General features: G+C 38.2%; 1 protein-coding gene across 1 annotated transcript in view; it reads right to left on the bottom strand.

Moving 5' to 3' along the window:
• Positions 1-1,021: 1,021 nt before the first annotated feature.
• Positions 1,022-18,305, bottom strand: part of LOC109912756 (AP-1 complex subunit beta-1) — a gene marked incomplete at its 5' end in the record, with an annotated part of 38,929 nt that continues 21,645 nt past the window's right edge. Inside the window, 4 exons of the mRNA XM_048611727.1 lie at positions 1,022-3,854; positions 8,240-8,324; positions 10,260-10,389; positions 16,819-16,964. Of these exons, the coding sequence (XP_048467684.1) occupies positions 3,748-3,854; positions 8,240-8,324; positions 10,260-10,389; positions 16,819-16,964 (468 nt within the window). The remainder of the gene's footprint in view (positions 3,855-8,239; positions 8,325-10,259; positions 10,390-16,818; positions 16,965-18,305) is intronic.

Genomic DNA, 18,305 nt, shown 5'->3' with positions numbered 1-18,305 from the left:
TACAATCCAAAGCAACTCAAATTTAAAATTAGAAGTACGACATTCTTTCAGATTGTTTGCAACTCTGTTGTTTCACTAGGCAACATTATGCCAAATGAATTCAGGGCAAATGCTTGTTTTTTTTTTTCAAAAAAGAACATTACTATAATCCTAGAGCAAAATACACTGATGACATAAGTAGGAAGAGGTGGTCCTGAGAGGATATTCTAGGGAATTAGGAAGAAAATTTAAAAGCAAAACCTGAGCAGCAGTAATCTCAGGATGACATCCAGTGCCATGCGCTAGTGAGCATAAGAACAGAAGGACTGATTGATCGAACGCGAGGCTAGAGAGCCAGTTTAGGAGGGAGGGTATCAAATCCTCAGAAATTGGGACTGGTACTGGGGCAGGTGTGACCTGTACAAGCTGGATGGGTTACATCTTAACAGGATTGAGACTGATATCTTAGCAAGGAGAATTGCTAATCTTGTTGGGGTGGGTTTGAACTAGCTTGTCAGGCAATGGGAACCTGAGTGGTAATCCAAATCGGAAGGGAGCAATTTTGGTAACCAGAAGCTGTGAGTGAGAATAGAAGACAGAAAAACAAAGCCATGCATCGAGTATGCCTCCGAAGCAGAATGTTAACACAACAAAATTGTAAATTCTCTACATGAATGTACGCAGCATTCACCACAATCTAACAGCACATAGAGGTAAATGGTTATGATATAATTGCCATTACAAAAACACAGATTCATGGTGACCAGGAACGGGAGCCAAGAATCAAGAATATTCAATGGGTAGGAAGTGCACACAAGAAGGGAAAGGAGTTGTACTGATAGTAAGAGATGGGATCAGTATATTAGTAAGGGAAGATCGCAGATCAGACGAACAATATGTGGAAACCGTTTGAGGGGAAGCTCGGAAAGAAAGCAATATCAGACATTGGTTGGAGTTATTTATAGGTTACCAAATGGTAGTGTGGAACATGGTATAAATGAACACTTTAGAGAAGCTTGTAGCATGGGCAGCATAGTAATTATGGGTGACTTCAATTTGCATATAGATTGAGTAAAAGAATTAAGCACTAAAGCTGTAGAGAATAAGTTTAAGTAGTATCTCAGGGATTTTCTGAAGCATTAGGACCAGTTCTGGGACAGGCGTGAACTGCACAAGCTGGATGGGCTACATCGTCATAGGACTGCGACTGACATCCTCATATGGAGATTTGCTGGTGCTGCTGGTTTTGGTTCAAACTAGCTTTTCCAGAGCAGAATGTTGATGAGCCAACAAAAGGACAGTCTCTTTTAGTATCATGTATGAAAAAGGGCTAATTGATAATCTTGTAAAAGAACTTTTAGGGATGACTGACCATAATATTATAAAATTTTACATTATGTTTAAAAGTGAGGCATAATCTGAAGCAAGAGTTTCATTTGTGAATGGGAAGTTACAAAACCATGAGGCACAAATTGGACCAGTTGGACTGGGAAATTTAAAGAATTATAACAGCATATTTCAACTACACAGTTCTTCAATGTACTAAAACTCAAAAAAGGCCAGTCAACCGTGGCTAATGAATGAAGTTAAGGATTGTATAACATTAAAAAAGGCTTATAAAATGGCCAAAGACAGTAAAAAAAATCTGAGGAAGTTTTTAAGAATATAAAAGAGGACCAAGAAATTGATAAGGGAAGGAAAGGAAATTAGAATACAAATGTCATCTAACAAAACACAAAAGTGGACTGTACGAAGAGTTGAAGTATTAAGAAGAACACTGTACAGGAAAAATGAACAGGTCTGAAAGTTGCTAAGTTCCTGGAGCCTAAAAGGCTACATTCTAGAGTACTGAAGGTGACGACTATGGAGCTAGTCAAAGCATTGGCGATCAGCTTCCAAAATTCCATAGATTCTGGAAAGATTCCTGCAGATTGGAAACCAGCAAATGTCATCCTACTATTTAAGAAAGGAGCGAGACAGAAACAAAGAACTACAGACCTCTCAGTTTTGCATCAGCAGTAGGGGAATTGCTGGAATCTGTCAAAAAAGGTGTGATGCATGGACACTTGAATCAAAATCATCTGACTGGGTATAGTCAGCATGGATTTGCAAATGGAAAATTGTGTTTGATGTACTTGTTAGAATTTTTAAAATTGGTAAATTGGAGTTGATGGATGTAGAAAACGTGGATTGGTTAGTAAAATTAAAAAACAGGCAAGACAAAAGGTAATGTATTGATATAGATTAAGGATTAGCTCACAGACAGAAAACAGAGTAGGGATAAATGGGTAACTCTCTTATGGTCCTACTCTTGTGCTGACGGACTATGACACATGGTTACCGCAAGGATCAGTACTTGGGCCTCAGCTATTCAGATTATATATCAGTGATTTGGATGTAGGGACCAAATGTAGTATTTCCAAATTTTTGGTTGACACAACGCTAAGTAGGAATGCGTGTTGTGAGGAGGATTTGGCCAGGTTTAGTGAAGTGGGCAAGAAAATAGCAGATGAGATATAATACGGTTCGTGGAAGGAACAGATGTGCAAAGTATTTCTTAAATGGTAAGATATTGGAAATTGTAGATGTGCAAAGGGACCTGGGTATCCCTGTCAATAAGTCACTGAAGGCTAACAGGAATGCAGGAAGCTATTACGAAGGCTAGTAGAACACTAGCCTTTAATCGCAAGAGGTTTTGAGTACAGTGAAGTCTTCCTTCAATTGCATAGAAGCTTTTACTGACTACATCAGAGTACTGTGTGCAGTTTGGGTCGCCTTACCTCAGGAAATACATTATTGTCCCATAATGGTGGGACCTTCCTATGAAGAGATACTTGGACTGTATGCTATGGAGCTTCACTGAAACTGTCAAAATACTTAAAGGATAGACAAGGGAGACGCGGGTAAGGTGTTTCCTTCTTGCTGGGAAGTCTAGAACCAGAATGCATTTTTAAAAAATGGCGAGAAAATGTTGCTCAGAGGGTTGTAAATCTTTGGAATTTTCTACTCACGAGGGCTTGGAAGTTCAGTCTTCGACTATATTTAAATAGATTTCTGACTAGCAGTGGCATAAAGGATATGACAACAGTGTGAGTAAAAGACATTCAAGTGTTCAGTCAGTGATGAGCATATTAAATAATGCAGCAGGCTCAATAAGCTAAATAACTTCTTCCTATTCCTATACTCATACTAGAAATTAGAAACCTGAAATAAACAAATGCCAAAACATTCAGCTGGTCTGGTGGCATCTGTGGAGACAAAGACATAGTTAAAGTTTTGAGCTGATGACTAGAAATTATTAGATGTCACAGCAGTCTTCTAGAAGCAAGATATTAAAATGACATTGCTCTCATAAGGCATAAAAATAAACAAATATACGATTAGACTTAAATCTTAGTTATGGATCAGAAGAGGTGAATGTTAGGTTTAAGTTGCTCTCTGTTGAACACTAGGGTTCAAACAGCCATACCACTAAAAAGCTAATCATATTGGGTGTATTCAGGAAATTAGCTTTAAACTGCATTTGAAATTGAATGGCTTCTGAGACAGAAGGCATGCTTCAGGTTTCCACCACAGCAGGTCCACTAAGAAGTGCAAACTCTGCACCTATAATAATTAATTTTTATTGTTATTTTTCAAACTGACAGCAACATACAAATGTACAGAATAAGTTGAGTCCATTGCGAGGAGAATGCAGGCAACAAAGCTCGTAATTCTTCAAAAGTCAAATTTAACGATGCTGAGTGTCCAATTTATTCCATAAGTAATTTAGAAAATCCACATTTTACCTGCATTAAGGTGGCAGTCTTTGATTTGGAATTGTACTTCATTCTCATTTGGAATGTCCTTCCAAGTTGCCAGAAAGATTTGTCGATCTGCATAGAAAATAAATGGGGTGCTACAACTTATGTACTGGATCCAAAATCAAACAAAAAATTCCATTTGCTTTTCATTCAACAGGAATTAGTTGACAACTTAAATTTAGATATAGTTTTACACCATTTAACTTGCTTAGAAAACATAAACCTATGCAGTTATACATGTTGGGAGCCTTTAGGATCTCATCCAAATGGTTTGCGAGCATAAAAATAATAAGTAGACTATTCGATAGTGGCATGCAGTCCCAGTCTGTCTTCACCACAGACCCAGACACCTAAGTACCCAGCAGGAACATGCTCCTCTTCAGAGGAATTGAAGCTAATCCTAGGATTGGGAAAGCTCACTTAGAGGTCAGCTGGGAGCTTAATCGCAAGTTTGGCTTTAATGTCTTTCATGAGTAAACTGCTTGATCCGGTCTAGGCTCAGGTGAAGAATGGGCATCTTGGCACTGTGCAGGTATATTTTCACCAACTATGCCTGTCCCAACCAAGGATGGCACATTAAGAGGTAAAAGTAGAAGATAAGCACTGACAAAATACTTAACATTTCATGAAAATAAAAGAATAGGTATTCAAATAGACCAATTAGCCTCTCTAGCCTGCTCTGCCATTCAACAAGACCATGCTGATCTCCTACTTCATTAAATAGCTCTATCTAGCTACTACTGTATTGCATCATCAACCACAAAAATGCAATGACTTAAGGAGGAACTGGAGATATTGGAGGTCCATCCACAGCTATCTGGCTGTAATCCATTCATGTGCTAATGAGCATCGAGAGAAAACCATAGCCTGTCTCCTTAATTATCTACAGCTGTTAATTTAGCCAGTTTACTCCAATAACACAATTGCTGCAAGGAAAAACAAAAATTACCACAACTGTCTGAAGGCTAGGATTTAGGCAGGCACTTGGAAAGACTAGAGGTCAAGTCATTTCTAATAACTAAACTTTCTATCGTGATAATTCTACAATTAGATTACTACGGGATAACGAATTTAGAATGTTTACATTGTTGCTTCAAGATTTCACATTAAATCTACCTATTTGGAAGACAGTATGATGTGCATAGCAGTTTTCCTATGAAGGCATTCTTGCAAACTGTCTGCGAGAGCCCTTCATTAGTGCAGATATATCACACTGTCAGCTAACTTTGCAATTGCAAATTGTAATTTGACTTTTATGCATATAGCCAAGGTCACTAAACTCAAGAATGACAACCTGGTTACCATTTTGACATGTTCAATTTTGAAGAATAAAGTTTTAGGTTGGGTCAGAATCTGTCCTGACAAATCAGGAATTGCAAGCAAAGAATAACTTAGTCACATGTAAAACCAGACAGAGACTGGCACAAATTCAAATTCTGACACAGCTCCAAAATCTAGTCAGGAAAAACCTATTCAGACTGGCTAGTGATTTAGTAACTAGGAAGCATTAATGTAACAAAAATAAATTGTAGGCTAGTTTTCTTTATAAATTAGGGGACTTTTTAGGTAAGGGATTCAGAAACACTAAAGGAAGTAGAACATAATAGCTTCTAAAAAAAGAGAAAAAATATTAAAAGGTAAAGAACTGGAAAATGGGACCAGATAGAAAGCTGTTTCAGAAAGTCAGAAAAGAGCTATGGATTGAATGATTTTCCACTATGATAAATAATTCACTGGTTCTAACTAGAAGTAAAATCCACTTGCGAAAAACAAAAATTTCTTACTTGTCAAAAGTTTATATACTGAACTTTCACTGTTTTGTTCAAAAAGAAATGGAAAGCTGCATAAAGTGGAATGCAATCAGGCAAGACTTGCACAATTAATGGTGGGGCTCTGGGTAGTGTTTGCATCACAGGTAGGGTGGTTAAGACAGCATTTAGCAGGCTTGTCTTCATTGCTCAGACCTTTGACTAAAGGAGTTTGGAAATCATGTTGAGGTTATACAGGACATTGGTGAGGCCTCTTCTGGAGTACTTTGTGCAGTTCGGGTTGCTGTTGTAGGAAGGATATTAATAAACTCGAGGAGTTTCAGAAAAGATTTACTAGGATGTTGCCGGGAATGGAGGGTTTGAGATATAAAGATAAATTGGAAAAACTGGGATTTTTTTCCATTGGAACGTAGGTGATTGAAGGGTGACTTTATTGAGGTTTATAAAATTATGATGGGCTTAGATAAAGTGAATAGCAAGAGTCCTTTCCCTAAGGTGAGGGAATTCAAAACTAGGGGCATATTTTTTTAAGGTGAAAGGAAAAAGATTTAAAAAGGACATGAGGGCAATCTTTTTTGAACAGTGAGTGGTTCGTGTGTGGAATGAACTGCTAAAGAATGTAGTGGATGCAGGCAGTTACAACATTTAAAAGACATTTGGATAAATTCATTAATAGAAAGGTTAGGAGGGATACGGGTCAAGCGCAGTCAGGTGGGACTAGTCAGTTTGATAACATGGCCACTGTGGACTGGTTGGACCAAAAAGTCTGTTTCCATGTTGTATGACTCTATAAGGAATGTTTGACTGTGATTTGCAGGACCAGTAGGGAGTACATGCAAGCTGTTATTTGAAGACTAACTGTTCAATTGGACTATACCAACGCTGCTTTGAAAGCTGTTTTGTTTCTTTTATTTTATTTTTGTCAGCTCAAACTAAAAAAGAGACTATGATTTGACGTTTGTGGGGAACAAAGCTGTGATCTCAGATTTCTGTGGAAATGGAAAATTGTTTAAATCAGGTGAAGTCATGGGGTCTTAAAAATCTCAAATTGCACAGTAATACAGACAGGTAGTTTATCGAAGGCAATGTGTAGATGGGATCAAAGAGTGGAAATTAAAAAAAGTAAGCTACTGTCACTCATACAGTTACAAAGGATCTAAATAACTAAAACCGGACATTTTGCGGAAAAACAAGGGCATGAGATTCTGGTTGGTTGCAAGTGGCTATCAGAAGAAAATTGATGACTAACCCCTGTATGGAGAAAAAAATATTAATTTTACCTGAGACAGGTAAGAATTTTGAAGGACTTTGCAGTTGAACACATTGTCATATAGTCATATATGTTGAGAAGACTGCCATGCAAATCTGAGACACAGACCTGTGTACTTTACATATTGACCGGTGAGTCACTGTGATTATGTTGAGTTTTGCTTGTTTTTTAAGGGCTGTTTTGTAAATTTGATCTTTTTGGTTTGCTGGTCTCCAAAGAGATCATAACAATAGAATGGGGATATAATTTTCAATACAAGACATCAATTTGTGACAGTAAGGTTAAGGTATACTGAAAAAAGTATAGAAACAAAACAATAATCAGAACTACGTATCAAATTCTGCATATTGAATTTAATTGTAAGATAAGTCATAAGGCATTTAGGTTTTCACTCATTCCTGATAATTTCAACTTTAAGCAAATCATATTTTCCTATCAAATCCAACCTAAATACTATAGTCAGACTTTATAGGACATTTCTCACTAGAGAAGGAAAAATAAACATCATCGTCTCCAAACTGGAATACTTTGAAGTGCTAAATTCTTTGAAATAGCTTTGAAAAATATTGAAGAAAAATGGTATAATTCTAGTGACAGCATCTTCTGCACACTCATGATCCTGCTTACCACTGATGCTGTTCCCCAACTTCCTGACTGCTTATCACACATCTCAATCTTTGACTCTCCTGGTTGCTGTGGGCCTTTCTTTGGTTGACCTTCAGATTCACAGCCTTGGCCACTACCTTACCAACTCTTTCTACTGATCCTCCAAATTGGGCCCACTGCTGTTCAACTTACTTTCTTGCTGATCTTTCCACTCCCAACTCTCCCATTTACTGCTTCTTTCTGAACCCACATTCCCATTCAAAATTCAGATCGTGCTCTAGAGCTGTGAAAGTCCATGCCCTGTTACTGCAGAAGTGCAGTGCTCGGGGTGTTATATTCAATGTTTTATCCAAATACTCTCACCGGCTTCTCTTGAACCCTTGCCGAGAGTGAGGGCTTTGAAACTAAGCAATGAGAAGTGCAGAAGGAGCAGGATTAAGGAGTTGGAGGGGCCTCATGTCACAGGTTGTCAGCAAGAGAGTGGGTTAGGAAGTGGGAAAGGCCACAAGTTGCAAGAGTCAGCAGCAAGAGGTGGATTAGGAAGGAGAGGCCATTTCAAAATGCTGCTGACCAGGTCATGTAATGCTGTCTCAAGCTGGCAGGAGAACCAACTTTTAAATAAATCTTGTTCAATTGAATAAGAATATAGGTCCCATTAACTAACCAATGTTAAGGCTAAACAACATAAAACAGGGACTCAAGTAAATATGATCTCAAGTAAATGATTTCTGAAAAATTATCTTAAGATCTTTTTAATATTTGCTACTGCCTTCTAATTTATCCTGAATATTAAGAATACTGAAAACACTCACCCATTTTTCCATCTTCTACAAACAACATATTAATTGGGTACAGGCAGCTGAAGTAGAAGACGTCAATGTTGTTCTTTACTGCAACCTGTTCACAAAAGTAAAAATAGAATTATGGTGTTCAAATCTTTTAAATAGCAGGGATTTTGTTATAATTCGTTCCATCCTTGTAGAGTAATGTTACACTATATAGATGCTAAACAAGGTTTGGCAATGACTGTAAAAGAAAAATGCATTTAAGATGCCTGTTAGAATGATTAATACCCAAACAGTATTGTAATTGTTGAGCATACATCTACACTAGCTGCTCGTAAATATTTTACCATGCACCATAAGCTCAGGCACCATGTTTTTCCCTAAAATTTCTAAACCAAAAGTTGTAGGTTGCAGATTTTAGAAACTTGGCTAAATGACAATAATGTTGTAGAAAGAATTGTCAATATAGTTTTACATTAAAAAGCCTGCCATGGAAACTGCTTATACACTGCAAAGTGGCTTCACGATAAGTATGAAGTAGTAATTTGAGAACAGTTTGAATGGAACTGGAAATAAAGACTCCTAAAAAAGATAATCTCATCTTCCAATGAAAGTATTTTGTTCTGGGAGTAGTGCCCTTACTTTGGATGATGTTCCATCACAGGAAACTGCACTATTTTGTACTAATGCATTTATATTAGTAGCAATAGTTGGGCAGAATTTCACTTTGCTTCTGCCTGGAGACAGCATTACTAAGAGTGGGGAGAACGGTGCTTAAGGTTACTTTGGGCTGGACTTTACGATCAAAAGAACAGTAATGCTTATTGTGCTTGTTATTTGTGTACAAATGGTACAGCAAATTCAGGTAAGGGGCAAAATATCAAAAGGATATTGCCTAAGTCTGCCATTAACTGTGCAGACATGTTATGCTGTATTTTTCATAAAAATTCAATCGGATTTGTTAGAGACACACACAGTAGCTTCTTCTGTTCACTCAGTTTCTGAATGTCTTGTTTCCTTCATTTCGCTGTTGTGCGTGCGTGCGCGCAAAGGAAAGTTTTATTGCAGCTGCAACAAAATCTGACCCAAAACTACTACTGGTGTGTCTTTTCTTTCTTCCATTCAGATCACATCTAGCATGAGAGGACAAGGGTTCAGATTCACAAAGACGGTGTCATGAAACCTTTAGCAAATATCACAGTAGTTTGTAAAACTATATGGCTATATGGCTATGTGAAAAGTAGTTGTACGGCTTTTGGATGGCTCATCACTTACTGAAATTTACATAAATTTCAGTTCAAATTTCTTCGAGGATTCAGGCTTAGTATGCTTAAAAGCAGATCCTTAAGAACAGGAGCACTTAAATAATGTAGCATTTTTGGGAGCTTCTTCTACCTGTGATCTTCACACAGTCAAGTGAAATTTAATCACAATAACATTCAACATTTAAGTAAATTGACAATAATATGGCATAGAATTGAGGTAAGTACAGACCTACATAATAGCTGGTAACTAAATACTACATGGTTAGCACCTATATATCAAGATGTCAATTCAATCTGTTTAGCAATCAACTGAGCGCTGCTTTTAAAATGCTTTGGAGAATTAAACATTTCCATCTGGTAAAAGTGTCCCTTTGTCTGGCAATAAACCCTGAAGTATAGTCTTCAGAATAATAAATAATGTCATTTCAATGCTAGAGTTTAAGTATCTTCTCCTTTCCACTCCAAATTAACTTAATGCACATTTAATGAGAAAAGTTCAAACTAGAATTAATGGGATTTCAATTATTCAACTTCAAACAGAGTCACTGAAGACAAATTCCACAAATAGCCAAATTGGTCTTTAACCTGAAACCTTTTTTACCTGAAATTTTGCTGGCGTGACTTCATTATGGTTTTGCTTACAATAATTCATTGTTCCACTGTTTACACAATTAACTTGACCACATTACACACCATCTTAAATAATGCAGGCTTCATGAAAAGGTGAGGAAGGAATAGTAACATCAATAATTTCAAAGATTTAGCTGTTGCTTAACTCAGACCTGTAGGTTGGTGAGCGGATCCATCTTCATAACCGGACCAACAGTGTTCAGAGGGAGAGAGGCTTCAATCGTCTGGTTAGGAGCAAGCGGAGCATTGACCTGTAGGGGAGCAGCTGGTGCCATACCGAAGCTACAAAATAAAGAGCGTGGAAAACTCAAACTTACTAAAGCAGAAGATATACTTTTTCCAAACGTTCCTTATTGGTCTGATGTAGGCATGAAAATATTGGCATTATACAACACAGCCAAAAACAAAATCATAGAACCCTACAGTACAGAAGGTGGACTTTCAATTTGTTATGCCCATGCAAGCTATTTGCTAGAATTACGAGTGACATCCTCTACTCCCTCCACGTACACAAGTAATTATTTTCTCTTCAAGAATTTATGCAATTTCCTTTTGAAAATTATGAATGAATCCACCCCACCACCTTTCAGGTAGTGAATTCCAGATCACAACAATTTGCTGCATAAAAATCATCTTCAGGCCACCAATAGTTCTATATGAGCAGGTGAAAAATACACATTTTGTGGGGGAACATGAATAATGGCAAAGTAAACATACAAAAAGACTCTAGAAAATAATCAGTGAAGCAAAAGACAAGCCAAAAACAGGTAAAAGGTGAGAAGAACATAAAAACAGCAAATAAGCATGCTTCCAAACATAATACGCTCACAGAACAATCTTACTAGTTTATATTGAGGATACCCAAGCTGCAGAAAATCTGACATCTACAAAACATTAGCAGTCTCTTCAGGCAACTTCTCAGAGGTTTGAAATATCATATATTTGTCAATAAAGAAGGAATCATCATCAAAGACTGCTGGAAGTGCTGAAACCTGTAAACGCTTCTAAATTATAACTAATCATTCTATCAACTATTTTAATATGATGAACAATAATGGTAGCAAAAGTTAATCAATGTTTTAAAATTTATCTAAATACTTCTGGATGACAATAGCGACTGATTCACTTGCACAACTGAAGACTTGCTTCCTCATTGAGTTCTACCTGATGGGCGGGTTTCTCATTTGGAAAAGGTAAAAATGCTGAAGTTAGTTTAAGAGATTGCTCTTCAGGTAGCGACTGAACATGGAATAGGGTCTTATGAATTTGGCATTGATTACCTGCATTTGTTGAAACCAGAAAAAAAACTTAACTGTGGAGAGCAAGAAATCCATCATTGTCTTGATGGATCTTGTTGTTTGACATTCCATTACAAAAACAAAAGTTTAATTCCATTTAAAAAAATCAAAAACAAAAACAATCCATAAAAACTTGGCTGTTGGACAAGATGGGTTGTTACTGGATTTCCAAAACAGTTTGAAGAGTCATGATTGACCTGGAACGTTAATTTTATTCTCTCCATAGATCCTGCTTGACCTGCTCAGTATGATCAGTATTTTCTATTCCCATTCCATTTTCCATAATTTGCTTTTGTGTTAAGTTTACAGATCTGTAGCAAATGCAAGCCTAGCTTGCCAATTTTACCTTGTAAGAGAACCCACTCATTCCTGGTATTATTCAAGTAAACCTTATCTGAATTCTTCCAATGCATTTACTTCCTTGAATAGAGAGATCAAAACTGTACACAGTACTTCAGTTGAAGACCCACTAGTGTCCTGTATAAATGAAGCATAATCTTCCCCATTTTTGCATTCAATTCACCTCACAACAAACATCTTAGCTATCATAATTACTTGCTATATCTGCATGCAAGCCTTTTGCGATTCAAAGTCTCTCTGCAATCTCTCATCATTGGGATAATATGTTTCTTTTATACTCTTTCTGCCAAAATGAACAATTTCACACACAAGACATCTATATGTAACATGTTCCCTGTGACAGATGTTAAGTTGACAGGCCTGCAACTTACTGCTTTCTGTCTGCCCCATTTGGCATAAAGGAGTTATAGTCACCACCTTCCAATTTAAAGGCACCTTGAATGAACACAGGGAATTTTCAAAAATTAGAAGCAATGCATCAAACTATCTCACTAGCTACTTCTTTTAATACTCAAGAATGAAGTCCAGCAGGATTTAGGATCTTGCAAGCCTGCAGCTCTAACAACTTAGTCAGTAGTACGTCTCTGGTAATCAATATGGACATTAGAATTTTGTATGTGCTCAAGTTTATGGAAATTGGCGAAAGATAGTAGGCCAGCTAATGCACCACTGTCTTAAGGCTTCTGTGGGATGAGTGAGGTTCAGTCTTCGTGACAGAAATGTTTATAATGCTGGAAAGGCAAATGGAAAAACTGGACTTGGAGACTGCAAGTTCTGATTTTGCCTATCAGTGCTTGCTGTGTCAATAATAAAGTTACAAAACACAGGCAGTAGTTAAGGGGAGCAAGTTAAATAGACAAGAGGAGCAACAGCATGGTAGAAAATGAGGCAAGATTGGTGATTTAAGTTACATTTATTTCAATGCAAGAGGCCCGAAAGGCAAGGCAGATGAACTCGGGGCATGGATGGGAACTTGCGACTTGGATATCATAGCTACTACAGAGATGGCTGAGGGAGGGACAGGACTGGCAGCTTAATGTTCCAGTGTATAGAAGTTGTAGGAAGGACAGAAAGGGAGGAAAGAGAGGAGGGGCCTGGTGTTTTTGATTAGGGACACTACAGCTGTACTTAGAGATGAGGGATCATCCAATGAAGTTATATGGGGGGAAACTGAGAAATAAGGGGATGACCACCTTGATGGGACTGTACTATAGGGCCCCCAATTGTCAGTGGGAAATTGAAGAGCAAATATGTAGATAGATTTCAGGTATCTATAAAAATAATAGGATTGTATTGGTAGGGGATTTTAACTTTCCAAAACATAGACTGGAACTGCCATTGTGTAAAGGGCTTTGATTGGAATTTGTTGAGTGTTCAAGAAAACCTTCTTGTTCAATATGTGGATATACCTACTAGAGAAGGAGCAAAACTCAACCTTCTCTTGGGAAATAAGGCAGGGCAAGAGACTGAGATGTTAATGGGGAGTATTTTGGGACTAGCGATCATAATTCTATAGATTTAAAATAGTCATGGAAAAGGATAGGCCTGATCTGAAAGTTAAGTTCTAAATTGGAGCAAGGCCAATTTTAATGGTTTTAGACAGGAACTTTCAAAAGTTGACTGGAGGAGGCTGTTCGCATGTAAAAGGGACGTCTGTCAGGTGGGATGTTTTCAAAAATGAGATAATGAGAGTTCAGCAACAGTATGCTCCTGTTTGTGTGAACAGCAAGGCTGGTAGGTATAGGGAACACTGGATGACTAAAGGTAGGAGGCTATGGCAAAGAAAAAGGAGACATATGTCAGGTATAGACTGTTGGGATAAAGTGAATCCCGAGAGGAGTATGGGGGAGTAGGTGTACACTTCAAAGGAAAATGAGGGGGGGCAAAAAGGGGACATGACATAGATTTGGCAAATAAGATAAAGGAGAATCCTAAGAGATTCTACAAATATATCAAGAGCAAAACAGTAGCTAGGGAGAGATACTGAATAAATATTTTGTGTCAGTATTTACTGTGGAAAAAGACATAGAAGCTACGGAAATTGGGAAAATAAACAGTGATGTCTTGAAAAGAGTCCATTTACAGAAGAGGTGGTGCTGGAGGTCTTGAAATGCATAAAAGGTAGATGAATCCATGGGACCTGATCAGCTGTATCCCAGAACATTGTAGGAAGCAAGGGAACAGATTGCATGGCAGAGCTATTTGTATCATTAACAGGCGCGGGTGAGGAACCGGAAGACTGGAAGGTGGCTAATGTTGTGCCATTGTTTAAGAAATGCTGCAAAGAAAAACTAGGGAACTATAGACTGGTAAGTCTGATGTCAGTGGTGGGTTAAGTTGTTAGAGGGGATTCTGAGAGATAGAATCTACATGCATTTAGAAAGGCAAGGAATGATTAGGGATGGTCAGCATGGTTTTGTGCATGGGAAATCATCTCCATTTGACTGAGCTTTTTTGAAGAGATTACTAAGATAGATAGATGAAGGCAGAGCAGCAGATGTTTTTTACATGGCCTTTAGCAAGAACTTCGACAAGTTCCCGCATGGGAGACTGGTTAGTAAGGATAGAATGCAAGGGATCCAGGGAGAGATAGCCAACTGGATACAAAATTGGCTTGACAGAAGACGTCAGGAGGTGGAGGCAGAGGGTAGTTAATCGGACTGGAGGCCTGTGACCAGCAGCGTCCTGCAAGGATTGGTGCTGGGTCCACTATTGTTCATCATTTATATCAATGATTTGGATGAGAATATATTAGGTATGGTTAGTAGGATTGCAGATGACAAAATTGGTGGTGTAGTGGACTGTGAAGAAGATTATCTAAGAGTACAACGAGATCTTGATCAGATCGGTCAATCAGCTGAGAAGTGGCAGATGGATATTAATTCAGATAAATGCCAGGTGTTGCAATTTGGTAAGACAAACCAGAACAGGATTTATGAAGTTAATAGTAGCCCTAGGGAGTGTTGTTGAACAGAGGGACCTGGGGTGCAGGTGCATAGTTCCTTGGAAGTGGCATTGCAGGTAGACAGGGTGGCAAAGGTGGCGTTTGTTACGCGTGCCTTCATTGGTCAGGGCATCCAGTGTAGGAGTTGGGACACCATGTTGCGGCTGTACAAGACATTGGTCAGGACACTTTTAGGATATTGCATATAATTCTGATGTCCCTGCTACAGGAAGGGTGCTGTTAAACTAAAAATGATACAGGAAAAATTTACAAGTATGTTGCTAGGACTAGTGAATTTTGAGTTATAAGGGGAGGCTGGGTAGGCTGGAAATTTTTTTCCCCTGGATTGATGGATCTTATAGAGGTTTATAAAATCATGAGACACATGGGTATGGTGAATAGCCAAGGTCTTTTTCCCCAGAGTACTGAGTCCAAAACTAGAGGACATTGGTTTAAAATGACATGGGAAAGATTTAAAAGGGGCCTTAAGGGCAACTTTTTCACACAGAGGGTGGTGCGTGTACGGAATGAGCTGTCAGACGAAGTGGTAGATGCAGATTGTTACAACAGTTAAAAGACATTTGGATAGGGTCATGAATAGAAAAGGTTGAGAGAGATGTAGGCCAAATGCAGACAAACAGAACTAGTTCAGTTTAGGATACATAGTCAGCATGGACGAGTTGGACTGAAAGGTCTGTTTCTGTGCTGTATGACTATGATCAGAACCCTGAAGTATTTATTTCTAACTCCAAACTTTAGTCTTCTAAAAATCTGCTACAGGAAAAGAAAAACTGTGGGTGCAAATCCAAGAACTGTGGCAAAGTCCTGTGTAAAGTGTCAGAGAAATGTCAAACAAGGGGGCTCACTATTTCCTCACCATTCCCATTCCTTCCCCTTCAACGAAAAAAATCTTCCACTTCTTGTAGACACTTTTACAGACCCTGGATGTAGGAAAACATAGCATGTTCTTTGTTTATCTCATGAGACTAAATGCTACTATGATGGATTAGAGAGAATCAAATCTTCATCACTGCCTTACATATTTATTCACTGGAACTAGAGCAGCTCTGCTATTTGTAATAAATCTCACTTCAAGTGAGAAAGCAGTCCATAATCAGGTCACAAATACAGGGCAGAGAAAGTCAACTTCCAATATGGAAAGATGCTCAGTCTGCTTACAAAAGAAATGATATCACCAATTCACACAGGGCATCTATTGCAGGTTCATATTTATAATAAGCTCCATTTTTTAATAAATTTGCATCTTCAAAGGTATACATTTTCATCACAGCATAGCTGGAGAAAAGAACAGCAGAATATTTCTTAAATGGCAAAAGGTTGGAGAAGTGCAGATGTCCATCAGTCACTAAAAGTTAGCATGCAGGTGCAAAAAGAAATTAGGAAGGTAAATGATGCTAGCCTTCACTGGAAAGGGACGTCAGTACAGGAGTAAAGATGTCTTGGAGCAGTTGCATAAATCCTTGGTCTGACCTCACCTGGAATATTGTGTACAGTTTTAGACTCCTTACTCAAGGAGGGATATATTTGTTAGAGGAGTGCAACAGAGGTTCATCAGATTAATTTTAGGGATGGCAGAACTGTCTTATGATCAGAAACTGAGGAGACTCGGAGCCTGCCATCCTTAAGAGTTTCAAAGAATGAAGGATGACCTCACTGAAACTTACAAAATTCTTAGAGCACTACAGAGGGAAGACACTTCTCTTGGTTGATGAATATAAAACCAGGAATAAGGGTTAGGGCATTTAAAACTGAGGGGCTAAGAAATTTCTTCATTTAGAATGGTAAACCTTTGGAATTCAGTATCCTGGAGGGCTATGAAAGTTCAATGTGTGTTCAAGATAGAAATCAACAGATCTCTGGAGACTAATGACATCAGAGAATAGGAGGATAACGCAGGCAAGTGATATTGACTTAGATGATCAGCCATGATTTAACTGAATGGCAGATGAGGTTCTATGGGCTGAAAGACCTACTTCTGCCCCCACATTCTTAAGTTGCTTGTGCAGAAGGAGAATTTAATGCATGCGTGACTATAGTGTGAAACAATCTGCTGTGTTTAAGAAAGAACCAAATGAATTCAATTCTCACCTATTTCTGTTAAATTGGATTGCAAAGTCAGTCATTACTTGCATGGCTTTGTTCATCAGGGAGAGATCCATGTAGATATGACCCATGCGGCGTGAAAATGTACCAGAAATCTCAAGACCTTTAGCTTTTGCAGCTGGCAACCAAACCTGGTGAAATAAAAATGTGAGGGATTAGAACAGTTCTGTGTAGAAATCTTTGAAAATAAGAAAAACAGGAGTTATAATTTCAAACAATCTGATAACATATTGCAGGGGCTGGCGATGGCCTCGTGGTATTATCGCTGGACTGTTAATCCAGAGACCCAGATAATATTTCTGGAGACCCGGGTTCAAATCCCGCAGATGGCGGAATTTGAACTCAATAAATATCTGGAATTACGAATCTAATAATGACCGTGAATCCATTGTCAATTGTCAGAAAAAAACCCATCTGGTTCACTAATGTCCCTTAGGGTTGGAATCTGCCATCCTTACCTGGTCTGGCCTACACATGACTCCAGATCCACAGTAATGTGGCTGACTCTTAACTGGCCTCTGGGCAATTACGGATGGGCAATAAATGCTGCCTAGCCAGCGACTCCCTCATCCCGTGAACGAACAAAGAAACAAAAATACTGCACTTCAGTTTTCCAGGCAAATTATGAAGAAAGCAAAAAGTTTGTCAAAGTGCCACGTACCTAGACAATGCACTTTGATCTGCCAAAGCTTCCTTTCACAACAAACTAATACTGTATGCATCTGGGTTTTGAGAAAATATAGTAAAACCTATGACAACTAAGATAGGACTAATTCCAGCTATTACATTTCCGTTACTATTGTCCAATTATTAAGTCAATCAGAAATGTTCAAATTAGTATAACTGTTTAAGTGATAACAGTTAAAAAATAAACTCTCAAATAATGTCTCAATATTCAACAGCAATTACATAAAACATCAAATGGTGATGTAAATCTATACATGTACAAAATGCTTGTTACAGCCTATCTCCAACAGCCTATTTCCTCATTAGAATGGGCAACATATTTGAAGGGGACCTGTCTCAATAATCTTGCAGCCAATTAAATAAACTGGAAGTGACAAACCTTCAGAGGGGAAATAATAGAACCCAGTAGTGTACCTCCTGACTGTGCACTCACAAACTTATTGTTAGTCATGTTGATCAAGTAAGATACAGAGAACATTGTTAGTCATATAGCTCATAGTAATTCATCCTGGAAGTCGGCAGAATGAATATTGAAAGTTTATTTATTTAAAATGTACTGTCGACATATTTCATACCACTGAATAGCAGTAGTGCAAAAAAAAAACACATAACTGAACACAGAAAATGCACTCAATTGTTAGCTAGTATTCCCTAATGAGAAAGGAGGTGTGAATGAATGGAAAAGAATAAAACAGGATCTCGTGATACCCAACAGTCTTATAGCCTTTGATACAAAACCACTAAGGAAAGTAGGTGTGGAGCTGGAGGAACACAGCAGGCCAGGC

This window comes from Rhincodon typus, chromosome 24 (assembly GCF_021869965.1).
Source record: "Rhincodon typus isolate 14 chromosome 24, sRhiTyp1.1, whole genome shotgun sequence".
Lineage (NCBI taxonomy): Eukaryota > Metazoa > Chordata > Chondrichthyes > Orectolobiformes > Rhincodontidae > Rhincodon > Rhincodon typus.
Note: the sequence above shows the minus strand (reverse complement) of the source record. Positions and strands in the feature narration are given on the sequence as shown.